This window comes from Galeopterus variegatus, unplaced genomic scaffold (genome assembly GCF_000696425.1).
Source record: "Galeopterus variegatus unplaced genomic scaffold, G_variegatus-3.0.2 Scaffold12277, whole genome shotgun sequence".
NCBI lineage: Eukaryota > Metazoa > Chordata > Mammalia > Dermoptera > Cynocephalidae > Galeopterus > Galeopterus variegatus.
The window spans coordinates 26,770-44,642 of NW_007738388.1; the positions used below are offsets into that span (position 1 = coordinate 26,770).

General features: G+C 60.9%; 1 protein-coding gene across 2 annotated transcripts in view; it reads right to left on the reverse strand.

Moving 5' to 3' along the window:
- The window catches only part of SLC12A7 (solute carrier family 12 (potassium/chloride transporter), member 7), a 35,151-nt gene extending 18,868 nt beyond the window's left edge, over window positions 1-16,283 (reverse strand). For both annotated transcript variants that reach the window (XM_008595070.1, XM_008595071.1), the window contains exons 1-14: window positions 16,138-16,283; window positions 14,934-14,988; window positions 13,130-13,260; window positions 11,860-12,116; window positions 10,775-10,986; window positions 9,537-9,704; window positions 8,152-8,250; window positions 7,815-7,872; window positions 6,890-7,064; window positions 4,442-4,560; window positions 3,865-3,963; window positions 3,426-3,545; window positions 2,232-2,336; window positions 1,112-1,280 (exon numbers count right to left, since the gene is read on the reverse strand). In XM_008595070.1, coding sequence (XP_008593292.1) covers window positions 1,112-1,280; window positions 2,232-2,336; window positions 3,426-3,545; window positions 3,865-3,963; window positions 4,442-4,560; window positions 6,890-7,064; window positions 7,815-7,872; window positions 8,152-8,250; window positions 9,537-9,704; window positions 10,775-10,986; window positions 11,860-12,116; window positions 13,130-13,260; window positions 14,934-14,988; window positions 16,138-16,275 — 1,905 coding nt within the window. In that variant the 5' untranslated portion in view covers window positions 16,276-16,283. The remainder of the gene's footprint in view (window positions 1-1,111; window positions 1,281-2,231; window positions 2,337-3,425; window positions 3,546-3,864; window positions 3,964-4,441; window positions 4,561-6,889; window positions 7,065-7,814; window positions 7,873-8,151; window positions 8,251-9,536; window positions 9,705-10,774; window positions 10,987-11,859; window positions 12,117-13,129; window positions 13,261-14,933; window positions 14,989-16,137) is intronic.
- Window positions 16,284-17,873: the final 1,590 nt, after the last annotated feature.

The following is a 17,873-nucleotide window of genomic DNA, read 5'->3' on the forward strand; positions in this document are numbered from 1 at the left end:
ACAGCAGCCTGGAGGAGGCCGCTGTCTGGTGATCAGGGACGCGGGAGGGGCCAGGCGCTGCCCCAGGCCATGGTCGTGGACGGCCGCTACTGTCCACACGCTCGAGCCCCTCCTCTGAGCGCTCTCCCACCCCACAGTGCCTGGCCTGGACCTCAACACGCCTTTGGGCGCGGCTGCAGGTCTGCAGGCACACAGAGGGCAGATGTCAGCTCCAGCACGCCTGGACGCACCAGCAAAACCCAGACGCGGGCACCCCTGCCAGGGAGGTGGGCAGAGCGGGCCGCTAGGGAGAGCCCTGGAGACAAGCCACCAGTGCGCGGGAGCCCTACGGGAGCCCAGCAAGTTCAGACACAGAGAAAGGAGGGAAGGAAGGAGATTCAAGACCATGGGCAGCTGGATGCTGCCTGGAACGAGGTATAATCGAAGGGCGATCATCACGGTACAGGCGGGCAGTCTCCTCCTGTCTCAGAGACGGTCCCACACGACAGAACAGCGTGGGTTTTCATGGAACCACCCGGCAAGGGAAGGGAGGGTGGAGGTGACGGGACCCTGGCCACGTGGGGACAGCTGGGGAAAGGCCACGGGGGGCTCAGACGCCATTCGCTGTCTCTGTCTCGTGCCCCACAAGAAGTTTGGAGATTAGAGAAATGAACTGAGGAAGCTAAGTCTCGGAACCCAGGGTTCCCGGGGCTGCCAGGCTGCAGTCAGTGGGTGTCAGGCGACACCAACCCCATGCACAGCAGGCTCTGTCCCTCACCCCCTTGTCCGCAGTGCTCTGAATGGGCAGAAATTGGGCAGCATGCGGACCTCACTCTGTGGCCCAGCGATCCCAAGTACTAGAAGACGGAACGTGCGGCAGAGCCATGACGGCGGGCTCCCGACAGGGCCCATCCACCAGTGTGGGCCCTCCTAAGGCTCGGCCCTGCAGGCCGCGGTACCCCAGTCTCACGACTTCCTGAGGCGTGGCCAGCGCTGCGCCTACTGCCTGGGTTCTTCACAGGGTCTCCACTCCTGCTCGTTCGAGCTCAAAAACCACTGTCTCCACTGGAGCAAACGACAGTGCCACACGCGGAGCTTCCCACACGGGCAGCCGGGGCCCCACCCTGCCCACCTCCTCGGCGCGCTGCGCCTCCTCGTGCTTGTCCAGGTAGGTCCCCTCCAGCACCGAGCCCACGATGGTCAGGCCCTTGCCGGCCTTCAGCTGCGAGGTGAGGGACAGCAGGCGTGGGTGCTTCACACGCTGCTCTGTGTCCAGGTTCAGCATCACCAGCACCTGTGGCCTGGAGGAGCAGGGACGGGGCAGCATTCAGCTCACCAGGGCTCCACTCACCAACAGGTCCAACAGGTGGGACAAGTATAGGACAGGTGAGACAGATATAGGATGGGTGTGGGACAGGTGGGACAGGTGTGGGACAGGTGAGACAGGAGGGACAGATGTGGGACAGGTGTGACAGGTATAGGACAGGTGTGGGACAGGTGAGACAGGAGGGACAGATGTGGGACAGGTGTGACAGGTATAGGACAGGTGTGGGACAGGTGAGAGGTGGGACAACTATAGGACAGGTACAGAACAGGTAAGACAAGTATAGGACAGGTGTGGCACAGGTGAGAGGTACAGGACAGCTGAGAGGTAGGACAGGTATAGGACAAGTGTAGGACAGGTTAGGTGTGGGACAGGTGAGAGGTACAGGACAGCTGAGAGGTAGGACAGGTATAGGACAAGTGTAGGACAGGCAAAAACAGGTGGGACAGCTATGGGATGGAGGAGACGGATATAACAGGTGTGGGATGGGTGACACAGGTGTGGGATGGATGACACAGTTGTAGGGCAGGTGACACAGGTATAGGGCAGGTTTGGGACAGGTGTGGGACAGATTGGACAAGTGCTGAAGCTCCTTGCTGAGGACCTGAGGTGGGGCCTGCCCTGCTGGGTAAAGCCTCCTGGCGCAGCTAGGCAAAGCCAAGGGGCTCTCAGCGCAGATAAAATTCCCAGAGTCAACCCTTGTCCCACCCTCACTTCAGGAGCACGAAGGCAGAGAGGGGGCCTGGGGTCTCCAACGCCCCCACACATCCCCACCCACACCACCCGGCAGCCTGTCGGGGCCCAGGACCCGCCATGACCACACTCCAGGCTAAAGACAGATGCTTTTTTCTGAGACAAACATCCCCCAGTTACAACGTTCTCACTCTGGAGTCTGATTTCAGGAAGGGCGAGGGCTGGGGGTGCTCACCTCCAGTTCTTGGTGTGTGGGGGGCCGTGCTCCACGCGCAGCAGTGCGTAGCGGGCGGCATTCAGCGACAGGCCCCTGATACCGTCACCCCACTCCTTCTCGGCCCTGCAGAGGGACAGCAGGGGGCCGCCTTGTCCCCGTCCCAGCAGCACAGCCCGTGGCAGCCCTCCACTCCTCCATGTCTCCCCAGTAAATCAACTCGGGGCTTCTGCAGTGCTCCACGACAGAGGAGGGGGCTCCCCGAGGCAGGCTGAGAGCAGGAGACGGGTGGGTGTGGGGGAGGGGCCCTGGGTGGACTGGGGCGGGCAGGGGCAGCAGTAACCCCCGTAGGGGGCTCGGAGCCCCTGAGCAGGCAGCAATCTCGGCAGAGCTGCCCTGACCCAGTCCTCCCTGGCACTCGTGGGAAGCAGACCCCAGCCCCTCCCTCACCACCCCGAGAACAAGCTATGGAGGAGACTTCCCACCCGAGGCGCCATGCTCCAGGGGCAGGTCCGTCAGTGGTCAGCCCCTGAGACAATCCTGAATGAAGGCACGGGTGGGACTCCACCCACCACCCCCCTCACTCAAGGAAGCAGGTCCCTGAGGCCAGTTGTTGAGAGGAGCCATGGCTCTGAAAGGTACAAGAGTGCACTCTACAGCACGCACGGGGAGCCCTCCTCGACGGGGCAGAGCCCACGGTGGAAGGGGCCAGAGCCCAGACCCGAGGTCAGCTGCACGTGGGAGAGAAGGCATGGCGGCTCTCGGGAGGAGGACCGCCGCCTCGACGTGCAGGAGCAGCCCACGACTGTGCCAGGCGGCCTCGGGCCTGGGGACAGGCTCGGAGGTGCAGCCGCTGTGCTGCACAGTCGTGCCCAGCCTTCGGTTTTTGGTTTACAATGTGCTTTTGAAACTTTCAAAATGCATCACACATTACTACTGTCAACATCCCCAAAACATACACAGCAAAAAATTATGTGTGTTAGGAACAGACAGATAAACCGCCTAATAATCTATCTTCCCACACGTGCGGTGGGTAACAGCCGGCCAACGCCCCATCCTCCTGTTATGAGGGCGGCACTCTCGGCCAGGAGCCCCTTCTCCACGCGTGCACGCCCAGCGGCCTGGCTGGAGACAGAGGGAAACCTGCAGGCCCCTGTCCACTGCCGTGGGAGGGCTGACACGGACCCCAGGGAGCAGGCGCGAGGGGACGCTCACCCGCGGTACTCGATGTACTTGTAGATGCAGCCGGCTATGAGCATGGCAAAGAGTGCGTAGTACCAGGAGCAGATGAACATCAGGGCCAGGCACAGGCTCATGCCCAGGAAGGACAGCGTCCTGCAGAGACACGCGGCTCACGGTGCACCCAACCAGCCCCCAGACCAGGTCTGAGCAGCTGCCCCACAAACGTCCCTTTCCCCTTAGTGAAAACCTTTCAGTTAAGACAGAAAACAACCAGCAACGGCTGGAGAAGGGCCTGTCCCCCAAGTCAGCTGGGGTCTGAACCAGCTCCACTGGCCCCTCGGAGCCCCCACCCCAGGACTACGCCAGACGCCCGCCCGCTTCACCACGCGCTCCTCAGCGGTGCCAGCCGGCCTCGTGCACGTGACAGGCGTCCCCAACGGTGGCCCTCCCACGGCGGCTGCGGGGGCCTTACCAGTGGTAGAACTTGAAGCGCGGGCGCCAGTTGGGCGTGCGCAGCAGGGTCTGCACGGCGCAGGCCAGGTTCACAAACATGTAGCACATGAGGAAGAACCTGCGACACGGGCTGCATCAGGCCAGCTGTGGGCCTCCCAGTGCCGCGGGTCCTGCCTGCAGCCTAGCCTCGCCCCAACCCCTGCCGGCCGCCACCACCCCTTGCCAGACCACCACCCTCTGTGGGTCTGCTCTTGCCCACCTTGACCCCATGTCTGTCTCCACACAAGGACCAAAGGCCTCATGGTCCCAAGTCAGGCCCTGACACACCCTGCCCTCCCGTGGCGGTGTCACCTCCAGAGACAGGCCGAGGTCTACACCAGGGCCTCAGCGGGCCCTCGGCACACACCTATCTCAGCAGCCACCGAGCACGCACCCAACTCCGGGCTCTGTTCCAACTTCCCTGGGCTGACTGAGCCCTCCCCGCTGACCTCACCCACACCTGTAGTGTGGTCCGGCCCAGGACGCACGTGGGATGAGCAGTGGCCACGTCCCCCACCCCATCCCCCGTGCCCTTGCACGGCGCCCACTTAACTCACATGGAGAGGATGGGGGCCACACTGTCCAGGGAGGCGATGAGGATGCCCGTCTCGCAGATGAGGGCTGTGAGCAGCAGAGCCCACGTGGGCTCCCCGTTGGCCTTCCCGTGGCCAAACACCTGCCGGGAGAAGAGCGGGGGCTATGGCACCGTGGGAACACGCCCCCCCTTTTTGGCGAGGAGTTGAATGCTAGGCAGGTCCAATCCAAAAGAAGCCTTAAAGATGGAAGCGAGACACACAGAAGGTGACTCGGGGTAGCTGTGGCTGGCACAGGGGCAGGACTGTCAACTGCGACCTACCCACAGCTGCTCGTCACCAAGGAACGAGACAAGCCACACACACTCCGGGTGCGGCACGCAGGGATGCTGGTCTGGCCCTGGGTTGGTGGGGGGTGGGCACTAAGGAGCATGTCCATGCAGAGAAACAGGTGACAGGATGTAAGTAGGCAGGAGCGTGCAGGCTCCTGAAGCCAGAGAGCAGATGGTGTCCCCAAGTACTTTGGGACCCTGGGACCAGTGAGGGCCAGTGGTCCTAGAGAAAACACCAGCCAAGGGGTCTACCAGTGACACGACACGGGCTGATGGAGTTTCCAAGGACATCACTGCAAGGGGCCTGGACCCTTGACCCACAGGCTCGTGGCACGGCAGAATTTCCCAGTAGGCGTTGCCCACTCCCGGGACACCTGGCATTTCGTGCTTCTACCAAACTCTTTGCTATCGTATGGTTTCTGGAAAAACATGCTGAAAACACATGGCAGAAATGCTGGGAGCAGCTGTGGACATCGAGGGGGGTCCAAGCACCTGGGCTGCTCCCAACCCCCACCCTCGCTGCAGACAACGCCCCTGCCCCCAGAAAATGAGAACGACGAACACAGGAGCCCCAAGAGCTGCACTCCAGCGGGTGTGCTGGTCACAGAACACGCTCTGGCACAGGCGACCACGGAAGTGCTCCATGACGGGCTGAACTGTGTCCCCTAAGATTCGCATGTTGGAGCCTAACCTCCAGCACTTCAGAATGTGCCTCTGTTTGGAAATGGGGCCTTTAAGGAGGTGATTAAGGTAAACTGAGGTTATTAGGGTGGGCCCTGATCCAATGTGCTTGGCGTCCTTATAAAAAGAGAAGATCAGGACGCAGACACACGTGAGAACACAGGAAGAAGATGCCGTCTACACACCAAGGAGAGAGGCCTTGGGAGAACCAGCCCTGCCACGCCTGGATGCCAGACTTCAGCCCCCAGACTGTGCGAGAACAAACGTCTGCCGTGTGAGCAGCCCGGCTGCAGACCTCTGGTACGGCAGTCGCACGTATACGACCGGCGGCCTCCACGCTCACTCTAGAAAGCCTCCGCTGGGTAGGCCTGGGTGGCAGGACGCTGAGTCCCCCATTAATGTCACAGCGGGTCCCCAACGAATCCCCACACCAGCGTGCAGAGGACACCGAACGTGCAGTCAAGGCATACGATTCAGCAGCTGTAGGGTTTAATGCCTGCCCTGCTGGGGTCTGGACTCGTTCAGTACGTGCGACACCTCTCGTTTGGCTTATTTCTCTCTTTTTGAACAGAAAAATGTGCCCTACGCTTGTCCCACCCCTGTATCTTAGAAACAGACGACTTGTACTGATTTCACAGATGGGACTTTGAGCTTTGGCCTTTTGAGCTGAGAAAAATTAAGACTTTGGGGATGAAATGACCATATCCACATACGAAAAGAGGAGTTTTGGGGGTCCAGGGGTGAAATGTAGTGGACTGAATTATGTCCCCCAAAACTCACTGAAGCTTGAACTGTGTTCCCCAAGTTTTACATAGTAGAAACTTGGTCCCCACTGTGACTTAAGAGGGTGGGAAATCCTATGACAGTAATGGAGGGGTGGAGCCTTGAAGAGGGGAACAGATTGTAGGACCCTGCAGTAGTGAATGGATTAAAAACGGTGGTCAGGGGCGTGGTTCTGAGGGCTTTAAAAGAAAACAGAGGACAGTCTGTCTCTCACTCTCTCTCTGCTCTCTGATTCCACCATCTTGCAGTGTGACCCCCCTGGGTCACTGTTGTCACCATCAGATGGACTTTGGACTTCCCAGCCTCAGAAACTGTAAGCAATAAATTTCATTTTTCCTTATATCACCCAGTTCTGTGTATTTTGTTATAAGCAACAGAAACGGACTAATACAGAAAACTGGGACCGACACTCCTGGCGGAGCTCAGAGGGACCTGCCGCCTGGAGTGCGAGGGCTGCACCCTCCCGCCACGTCCCCCACGCTCAGCCCAGGGGCCAGTAGGAAGAAGTGGCCACCACGGGGCTCAGGCGAGATGTGTGTCCCCACTGCCTTTGAGGATCTGGGAAGCAGACCCCTGGGGACCCTCGCAGACCCGCCCCTGACTGCCCAAGGGCCACCACCCCTCATTAGGGGAATATGTCCACCGTGCACCAGCGCAGCCCCAGCCTAGGGCTCACCCGGAGGAAGGGGACGATGCCGTCGCGGGCAATGGCCTGAAGCAGGCGGGGAGCCCCCGTCAGGCTCTGCAGTCCGGCACCACACGTGGAGAAGAAAGAGCCAATGACGATGACCCATGGGGATGGCCAGGCCAGCATGCCGATGACAAGGTTCCCCTGCAGAGCCTCCCCAAACCTGTAGGGGGGGCGGGTGGGTTCACGGGTGAGTGACCAGCACAGCTCAGAAAATGAGCTCAAGAGAGACAAAACACCTTTGCCCACCCTTTGAGGGGAATCGCAGGGCTGCGGGAGAGGGTGGCTCCCCAGAAGGAAAGTGAGGGGACCGTGACTCCTGCCAGGGTCTGCCCAGATAAGTCAGAGTCCTCTGAAGGGACTAGGGGAGGAGGGACAGCTCGCACGCAGCGTTGTCGGGTCCTGCTCCCCCAGACCTCTCTTGGGGGCACGAGCACCCCAGCCTGGCCTAGAGTGGGTGTTGGCCACGGTCACTTGCACAAACATGGCAGGGAACACCCTAGACCCCCGAGCCCTGAGGGTGGGCAGACAGTTGGACGTGCACCCACGGGAAGGCAGGGTCAGCAGATGACCTGCCCGGGCTCCTGCCCCTTCTCCACTAGCGTCAGGGCTGTGTGCAGGGGTCTTCCCAGGTCCCACCCGGCAGCCTCCCAGAGGGACTGCGCCTGCACCCCGAGCCCCACCAGGGGTTGAGGTTTGCTCCGGGGGTTCCCCAGGCCCTGGATGCGTGAGGAAGGGATGACATGCTAACGTCTCAGCCAAGGGGAGCCCGGGACAGGGACGGAGATGGCCTCCTGCTCCAAGGGGACCTGCGAGGCCCAGGGTGACTTTAGTGTCAAAGACTCAGTTGTCCTCAGGAAAACCCAGGCTGACCACAAGCACTTGTACAGGCTGCTAACAAAAGCAAACGTACTTATCTCGCAAGACCACGCCCTCGATGCAGGCCCCAAAAAGCACTATGCAGGAGAGATCTGTAGCTCGTGTCAAGGAACAGTGGGTCCCGGTGCAAAGGGATAGCGGCAGGCCACCTGGTCGAGTGGGACGCCATGACCAGCGGCCCAACTCAGGCTCCAGGGTTCCAGTCTGACACCGTGACCCCTCCCCCATCCTGGGCACACTGCCGCGTCCACCCCCAGTGGTCCTCAGGGATCCGGTGGACACACAGATGGCCATCGGGGCGGTCAGGATGCACCTGGCCTGTGGCATGACCCCAACACAGCGCCTCCCACCTGGACCCCCTTCAAGGATACAAATAAAAGATGTGGTCACAATTGCCAAAATGGTCCCCGTGGGGATCGACTTCTGGGCATCCTTGAGGTCACCGGACCTGTTGGAGCCGGCCATGATCCCTGCGGAAACAGACGGGGTGAGCTGCCGCATTACAGCAAACCTTGAAAACACTGGCCAGGCCTATGTGAGACAGAGCTGCTTCAGACGTGGTGCGACCTCTGCCACTACATGCTGGGAGGTGTCTGGGGAGTCTGCCCGAGGTCAGTGTCCCCAGCGCATGAGCCACACCTCAGAGAGTACAGCCCAGACCCCGCCAGTCCACCCTGCAGGCCGGCTGCGGCAGGGCACAGGCCAAGGCAGACCAGACGCCCCCCAGGCTAAGCCACAGGTGAGGCTGGAGGTTTCTGACGATCCTCTCCAGGCTGTGAGAACAGGCCCAGCCCAGACGCTCAATCCTGCAGCCAGCCCCGGCTGCCTGGCACATCTGGCTCCCACCCATGCCCCAGGAGTCCTCTGTCATCTCAGTAATCCATGGGGCTGAGGGTCAGGAGCTCCTGGAGGATGGTGTCAAGTGCCACTCACTCACGGGGCACAAATGGACCACAGCACTTTAAACCTCCTCCTCCTGCACCACGTGAAGAGCCGGCCCGTATGCCAGAGCTGCGGGCTGTACACGGAGCAGAAGCGGCTCCGCTGAGCCCAGGAAAGCCCAGCTGGGGTGGCCTGGACGCCCACTCGGTCCCGCCCAGGTGCAGCCTGAGGTGCCAGCGCTCAAGGAGGTGGGGCCACACCCCAGGGCGGCGGGTGGAGCAGAGTGCAGGGAAAAGAGCCCAGCGGGCCGATCCACACGCCCCAGCCAGACTGGGAGCCCCGCTTCGTGGGGAGACAGGGAAACGCTCGCAGGCGCCGGCTCTGCTGACCCCAGCCCTCCTGCGCCCTGCTTCTGAGCGCCGGGGCCTCGGGAGGCGGGTGAGCAGCCCAGGAGCAGACGCAGCAGGGACCAAGGGACAGACTCTGGGCAGCTGCAGGCCGTGTGGCTGGGCAGGGGCTGGGGGCTCTCGCTGAACCTGCCGCACTGGGAGTAATCAGAAGGTCTGGCATGAACTAAGGGCCCCATGGAGAAGACAGTGAGGACGACCTTCTGTAAGGATCAGGACAAGGACAGCCGAGGCGCCCCATCTTTGACCTCCCTGCAAGGCCACGTCTGAGCGTCACCTCACCACGCACCAAGCGTTCTCAGCAGCCACACGCGGCTGTCACGCAGCTGCTTCCACAGCACGGGCTACTAGGGAGAGCGCCCAGCTCTTCCAAATCAGCCACGACGCACACGGAGGGGACAGTGCTCGGGAAGGGTGGGGACAGGGATGAGCATGTGAGAGACACGGATGGGGACAGGGAGCCTCACCGGTGACCGACGGGAAGTAGATGCCGACCAGCATGGTGAAGCAGGTCATGATGTCGGTGAGCACGTAGGGCTGCCCGCGGGTGCGGCCCTCCTCCGGCACGGGCACCGAGGGCACGCCCTTCTTCTCCACGAACGCCCCCTTGTCTGCGTAGGTGCTCCACAGGTTGTCTGCGGGGAAGCACGGGCCAGGCGAGGAGACTTCCTGACAGGATTCCGGAACCTTCTGTCGGGGCCCCACCCACCAGCCACCCACACCCCTGCTGCCTGTAGACACCCCACAGGCCCCTCCCCACAGAGACCACACCCCCCAGACCCACACCCCAGACCCCTCCCCACAGAGACCACACCCCAGACCCCTCCCCACAGAGACCACACCCCAGACCCCTCCCCACAGAGACCACACCCCAGACCCCTCCCCACAGAGACCACACCCCAGACCCCTCCCCACAGAGACCACACCCCAGACCCCTCCCCACAGAGACCACACCCCAGACCCCTCCCCACAGAGACCACACCCCAGACCCCTCCCCACAGAGACCACACCCCAGACCCCTCCCCACAGAGACCACACCCCAGACCCCTCCCCACAGAGACCACACCCCAGACCCCTCCCCACAGAGCCAACCCCCCAGACCCCTCGCTCTTCTTCCGCCCGCTCTGCGTCCCCCGCTGGGGTCCTGCTCTGTCGGGGCTGGGCTCAGCAGTGGTGGTCTCAGGCAGGGCCTCGAGCATCAGGATCCCAACGCTCTTGTCCTCCCCTCCTTGCCCACCTGTCACTGGCCGGGCCAGCCCCCAGCGTGGACCCCTGACTTCACACCTCAGGAGACACACAGAGTCCCGACCTGACTCGGGGAGGTAACCAGGGACCCGCGCTCAGGTGTTCTCAGAATCTTTCCTTTTCCCTAAAAGGGCAGGCCTGTCTTGTGGGGTGGGGAGACCCCAGCACAATGTCTTCATCTTGGGACAAGGTACAGAAGGGAAAACCCTGGTCTCCCCTGCTAACCATCTCCCCACGGCCCCGCAAGCTCCCCACGTGCTCTGCTCTTAAGCCGGGAAAACAAATGACCGACTGCAGCCTCGACAGGCTGCCCCCGACACACCATGTGTGGCTTCCACGGCCCTGGGGAGGGTTCCCACAGAGACTCGGGAGAGGCAAGGAGACCAGGGCCCTGTCGGCGGCTTCCAGTGACCGTGCCCATGGGGGCCAGCCCCCAACCAAGACCCCACCAGACACCTACCCAGGAAGACACCACTGGCCACACCCGGGATGCCCTGGATCTCGGTGACGTTATTCTGTGCAAAGTACTCGTCGCAGGTGGCGCTGGGCCGGGAGCCGTTGCAGAAGAGGCCCCAGAGCGCAGTGGTCACCGTGTTGTTGGCAACAACGTGCATCTTGGAACAGACGTCGAAGCTGCGTTTTGACAGCGTGCGGTTCCCCAGGAGACAGACCCTAGACACGGGAACGGGGAGCCATGAGACTGCGGCTCCTCCTGGAATTATTTCTCTTGCTTCTCCCAGCTGACCACGAGGGATCCGCTGTCAGATGCTTGTCAGACTCCACAAGCCCGTCTGGGTCAGTGCCTAAGCCTGGCTCCTCCTGGAATTATTTCTCTTGCTTCTCCCAGCTGACCATGAGGGATCCGCTGTCAGATGCTTGTCAGACTCCACAAGCCCGTCTGGGTCAGTGCCTAAGCCAGTTGCCGCAGGCCCTGGGCCCACTTCCCCATGAACAGGATTTATGACGCTCAGGGCCATCCTATCTAAGGCAGGTGTCAACAGGGGTGTTGCCTGCATGCAGAGACAGTGACGTGCAGGAGCCTTGAGGGGGCTGGCGCCACCCCGGCCCCCCACCCAGCCTGTCCCAGGGTGCCCAGCCCCTCCTCAGACCTGCTCCTGGGTGGTGGGCTCACCTAGGGCAGCCGTGGGGCCCAAACACAAACCAGCTCCCTGCCACCTCCTCATCGGTCAACGGGTGAGAAAAGAACCCACCGAGGGGCTTCTGTGAGGCTGCAGGGAGCTGGGACATGGGTGTGGCAGGTGGGCCGCCCCAGAACATGCTGGGTCCTTCAAACCTCCTGTCCTCAGATGCACCCAGGCCTGGCTACAGGGGCACGGGGACACACTCCATGCTCTGCTGGGTTTCACGTGATCTTCAGAGCAACCACACGCGGAGCCCAGGAGTGGCCACCCAAGGTCACCTCACGTCATGCCAAGAGAAGGGCCCAGCATCTGGGATGACAGAGGCGGGAAGGCAAGGAACCCTAGAGCCTGGGCCTGGCCACACACGCGGACAGCCCCGCCAGGCAGAGGGACGAGGACTCACGGGATGTCTGGGGGATCGAAGGCGGTCTTGATGACACCGGCATAGATGGCCAGGATGGACAGCACCACACAGGCCAGGAAGACCAGGGCCAGCTTGTTGACATACTTGACACCCACGAAGACCACCAGGGCCATGAGCGCCAGAGTGCATGTCCCGTACACACGCATGTTGTTCAGCAGGGCCACCGCCTCGCCCTCGACCGCCTCGCCTTCCACAGCCTCTGCCTGGAAGACCGCTGCACTGGGGGAGATGTAGGTCTGCAGGAACAAGCAGGGGGAGAGGTGCCATGGGGAGGCTGCAGGCGAGCCCAAGGTCTCTGCCAGCACCAGGTGGCGCCTCTGCCCTCCAGGACAGCAGTGGCCTGGGGGTGGTTCCAAGCAGCTGCATGTGGGGTGATTCCTCACATCCCAACGGACACCTAGCAGGAGGGAGATGAACACTCTAGAACCCTGTCGCTCAGTGTCGGTCCAGGACTCACAGGGGCACACTGAACTCACTAAAAACACAGAATCTCCACCCCAGCCAACCCTGAGTTAGAATGTCCTCGCATGAGCCCCTGAGATCCCCCACATGTCAGCGCCACCTGCAGACCTGTGGGCTCCTGAGTGCCCAGCAGGCAAATGCATCCCTGAACCTCCCCGAGCAAAGCCCACGGGCCCAGCCACTGCCCATGGCTCTGAATTGGGGGCCTGTGTCTTTCCAGAGGATACCTTCTCTTGGGCTTTCCACAAGCAGTGGGATGGGCAAGCTCTATAGGACTCAGAAGGTCTAAAGTGACCATGTGCCACCAGAGGAGGTGGCAGACCAGGACACTTCCGCTTGAACATGCACCAGCCAACTGAGTACAAACACTTCAGTTTTAGGTCTCGGGGAACCTTCTGCACAGGGGCCTGAATGTTTGCAGCCAACAAGGAAGAGCCACTCAGAGATCCTGGCTGAGGGGCGCTCTCTCTGTCTGTTCCTGTCCTGCCTCCCAAAACAGCTCAGACCGTGGAGGCCGCACGCCCACCCCGGGCTCAGACCTGAGGCCCAGACGTTACCTACTCAGCATGTGCCAGGTGCTCACCCCTGAGAGGCCACGAGGATGCGGCAGCTCTGGCCACAGCCCAAAGCCAAGGAGACAGACACTACCAGCTCGAGAGCCCAGTGCAGCAAGGAATCCAGGGCCACGGGGTGATGGACGACTCAAAGGGGCGCTGGTTACACCACAGGGTAACGGACCTGTGGGCAAAGGCCTTGGCAAGGGAGCCATTCCAAACAATGCACTCACCAGAAAAATCTCAATGGTCCCCAAAATGTACATGGCCCCTGCAAACGTCGTGCCCAGGTAGAAGCAGAGGCCAACGGCCCCTCCAAACTCGGGCCCCAGAGACCGGGATATCATGTAGTACGAGCCTCCAGCTGCAAAAACAAAACCGAAAACAACACATCAGAGATGCACCATTTACCGTGAATTCAGATCTCAGAGGACAGACTGGCACATGAGAGTCAGTGGGCACCCGCCCCACTGTGGCAGCTCCCCAGTGGACACTGCGGCTAAGTAAGGACAGAGAGTAAAACCACCACAAGCAGGAACGCACGGGCCCCAGAGCAGCTCCGCTAAAAGGTCCCCTGTCTCAACATCAGGCCCAACACGCCAATTCCATTAACGTTTGATGTGTCCTGTGTCACACGTGAAGAGACCTTTTTGCACACTGGACACCCGGCCCTGCAGTCTGTCTGTGGGCCAATGTGGTGCTCGCACACTGACCAGCATGCTGGGGCAGCTCACTGGGCACATCTGGGATGTGCTGCCCACCCTCTGCCGGGCAGAGCGCCTGGTGCCGCCTTCCAGCAGGGCTGAGCACTGAGGAAGGGGCTCTCCCGGGCACAGTCACAAAGCAGCAGAGGTGGTCTCCACAGCCCAACAGCCAGGCCCCCTCATGCTCCCATCCCTGCACCAAGGTCGCCTGGCAGGCAGGCGCATCACTGCGGCAAGCTCAGTGGCCGAACGTCTGGGGACTAGAGACAGCTGCCGGGGACTTGGGTGCACACCAAGCCTAGCCCATCCATGCACATGCAGATCAGGTGCAAATTAACCACTGTCTCCTGCTAACTCATTATTGACGACTTTAAGTAAACGACAGCATTCCGTCTTCACCTGTTCTCATGGGGTAAGTGTTCAGAGAACACAGCCTAAGGGACGAACTGGGCTCCGGGTAGCCATAGACGCGCTTCCTCCCCCACCAAGGACTCCGCCCACGGGTGCCCCCACCCCAGCAAGCAGAAGGGTGCCTGTGTGGCAGAACGGGAGAACCGCGAACGGCCGTGGGTTCTCAGGCTCAGACGCTGAAGAGGTGGCAGAGAACATGACCAGGAGCGCTTCCTCCCCCACCAAGGCCTCTGCCCACGGGTGCCCCCACCCCAGCAAGCAGAAGGGTGCCTGTGTGGCAGAACGGGAGAACTGCGAACGGCCGTGGGTTCTCAGGCTCAGACGCTGAAGAGGTGGCAGAGAACATGACCAGGAGGCTGCCGGTAGCACAGGGACAGCTACCGCCAGCGTGCACATTCAGTCTAAGAATGACTTGACTTAGAGAGCACGATGGTCGATGAAAATTAAAATTCAGGACCAAAAGGAAGTCCTCACTGTCCATGATGAACACCAGCCCCTCTGTGCAGAGGTCCAAGGTGTAAACCAGACTGGCACAGCATCTTCCAGAGCATTTGCTGAAGTCCCCATGCCAAAAAGAATCCAACCAACAGTGGCCTCTGAACCTGCAGGCATCCGCTGTGGGAAGAGTCGCAGCACCTACTCCACCAGGCTCGAGGACAGCCCGGCTGTGCCCACGGAGGGTTGTGGGAAGAAGCCCCAGGAGACCAGGGGCACCAGCCCTGTCCCCATGTCAGGAGACAGAGCAGCAGTGTTGAGAGGGGGTCACCCTGCGGGCAGCCGGGCGAGCCGCTCTGGAAGGGCCTGGGCCCTGCTCTGGCCTCGGTGAAGGGTGGAGGGTTAATGTCAAGGTTGCTGTCACCCACAGTGCTGTGGCTCAGTGACTGCACTGTAGAGAAGGCCGTGTGGCGGTGGCATCCCTTACCTGGGACCACACCATTGGTGGCAATCGCACTCATGGAGATGGCGGTGAGCATCGTCTGCAAAAAGATGGGTGACTGTTGAGGAGAAAGGACATTTCCAAAGCCAGTCCACACGAGCTCTGGGGGTGCCTGTGACCTGGCCCCTCCATCTCAAAGGAGCTGCTGCGTTCACGAGAGGCTCCAGGGACGCCCGGGTGCACAGCCCTCCTGGTTCTCAGCCCTTTCCTACCCAACACACAGAGCTGAGCTCCTGCAGGCTCCAGAAAGCCCCAACTTGAAAGACTGGCTCCACCCAGGCGCCCACCTCCCCTGAGGGCACTGGAGAGCATCCAGAGTGAGTCCAGGATGGGCCTTCTGCTCAGGAAGGGCCCTGGCCACCACCTGAAGGTGAGGGGTGTCCTGCAGAGGGGCCAGGGCTCCTGCCCCGCCTGAATGCTTCCCAGACAGAATGTCTCAGCTAACACTTGGGCAGTTAAAACAGCTAAACTGCATCCCTATTAACAAGAAAAAAGTTCAGCTGGTCAGAGCATGGTGCTGGTAGCTCCACGGCCTGGGGTCTGCTCCCTGTAACAGCCAGCCACCAAAACCAGAAAAAGAGCAGAGGGAAAAAGAAAAAGCTGGTGGTTGAAGGAAGCTCCCAGGAACATTTAAAGGGTAAACCAGATGCAAGAAAACAGTGACAAAGGAGAGAATCCACGTCAAATGAAGATGACGGCCAAGCACGGGGGGCCGGGCGGGTGGCCTGCCAGAGAGCCGCCAGCACCAGCAGCTCCGGCCAGCTGCACCACCCCACCCCAGGACTGGGGTGAATGAGGAACAGAACCACTGTGTTCCTTTCTGCACAAGGGGACCCCCGAAGATGCCTGAGATCCTTCCAAACTGGGAGGTGATCTTGTCAAAATGCAGGACCCCACCGAGTGGCGACACCCCACTGAAGCCCTTGGCCACCAGATATGCACATGATGTCCACCACCGGAAGCTAAAATGCAATTCTGCAGATGCAGCTAAATAAGATTCCATCAGCTGATCAATAATCCGACCTCACCCGACCAGCCGTGCCACCTAGGTGGCGCACCCTGAGACAGGTCTGCAGGGCAATCCCAGGGGTTCCAGAGCAGCCCCCGAGAGCCTGCAGTTTTCCAGATTCGCAGGGTCCCCAATGTCCGTCTGGCTGTCCCGAGTCCCCAGGGCAAGGCCCCCACTCACGCAGGTGCAGCACATGGACACGATGAGGAAGGACTCGAGCACGCCTGCCGCCCCCACAATCCACGTCAGGCGCAGGAAGAGGATCACACCTAGGATGTTCTGCAGGCAGGGCAGGTAGACGCCGATGAAGGTGCCCATGCGTGGGGTCTGGAAGACAGCAAAGCACACGTGTTCCAGGGAGGCTCGTGCATGCACCGCACAGTGGCTGGGACACGGAGCCCTTCCCTTGGACTACACTCAGGCCTGGGGACGGGGGGCGAGGGGGATCGGAGGCAAGGAGGTGCCGGGAACAGGAGGAAATGGAGAGGATCCGCCGACAGCCACGAGCTGCAGTGGAGGAAACGGCCAAAGCAAGACCACAGCTCAGAACAAACTGAGGTGTGGAGAATCCAGTGCAGGTGGCTTTTGGGGGGAGCAGAACCCCATCACCAACAGAGCACAGCGGTGGAGGCTGGCTCCACTCCCTCCTCCCGAGAAGAGACGGTTCAGCAAGAAAGGTTATGGAAACAAGACAGACAGCGAGGGCAGTGTGCCTGCAACGTTCCCCACGGCGGCAGCTCAAGGTCCTCAGACCCCACACCCCAGGGAAGCTCTGGGACAGGAAGGGATGAGCCGGTGGCTGCCCTGTGAACTACAACAGCCGTAGGTTAAGATCAACCCTGGGCAGAAGCCCACAGCGCCTCAACCCGGTGTGAGAACGTCATCAGGAGACACTGAGGAAGCTCAAACAAGACCCACCCACGAGGACGTCCCTCCCAAGCACAGAAATGGCCAGAGGCACTGTCCGCCATGGGATAACCATGCAGGAGCAGCAGAAACGTCTTCTGTCATTCTGAAAGACCCCTCCACAGCTGAGCAAACCAGCTGAGCCTGCCCGGCCAGCCTGGAGCCACTGCCAAAGGCCCCCAGCCCAGACTGGGGACAGCAGCTATGGTCAGGGGACACGATGGCTGAAGGGACAGTCCCCAATACAACGTTTTAACTGTAAAATGTCTCAAATTGAGGTGAATATGAAGAGGAGGGAGATTTGACTTGAAAGCACTTCCTGTGAATGACAACTACAGGCTGCCATCATATGGTCAGGGGACACGATGGCTGAAGGGACAGTCCCCAATACAACGTTTTAACAGTAAAATGTCTCAAATTGAGGTGAATACGAAGAGGAGGGAGATTTGACTTGAAAGCACTTCCTGTGAATGACAACTACAGGCTGCCATCAGGGGCTCCCACAGCCCTGCCAGGAAGGGGTGGCACCAGTTGATCCCAAGGAGGGAGAGCGCAGCGCCGAAACACGGAAGGAAACGGGAGGGGCTTCTCAGTCAATGGATGGGAACGTCCCCCACACAGGGGCCTGGCAGGGCTGCAGTGGCGTCCCACTGTCCCACCAATGCCAAGACCCTGGGGAAAACAACTCAGAAGAGGGCAGCCCAGGGCGGGGACTGCAGGTCTGGTGGCCTGGGAGACAAGGCAGGAACAATCGGGGGGATTCAGAACAACTCAGCAGCCCCTTTCCATGCTGGGCCTGGGCCTGCCCTGCTCAGAGGGGATGAGCCACGCCCTTCCCACCCACGGAGGCTGGACTTGCCTGTGTTTTAGGCGCAGATAATAGAAGTGTTTATGGGTCTGAACTCTGCAAGCAGGGTGGGCAGAGAACGTCCTTGGGAGCTTCTGGGTGGGTAGAAGTGAGAACGCACGAGTGACCGCTAAGCCAGGCAGACAGCCCGCTTCCGTTTCAC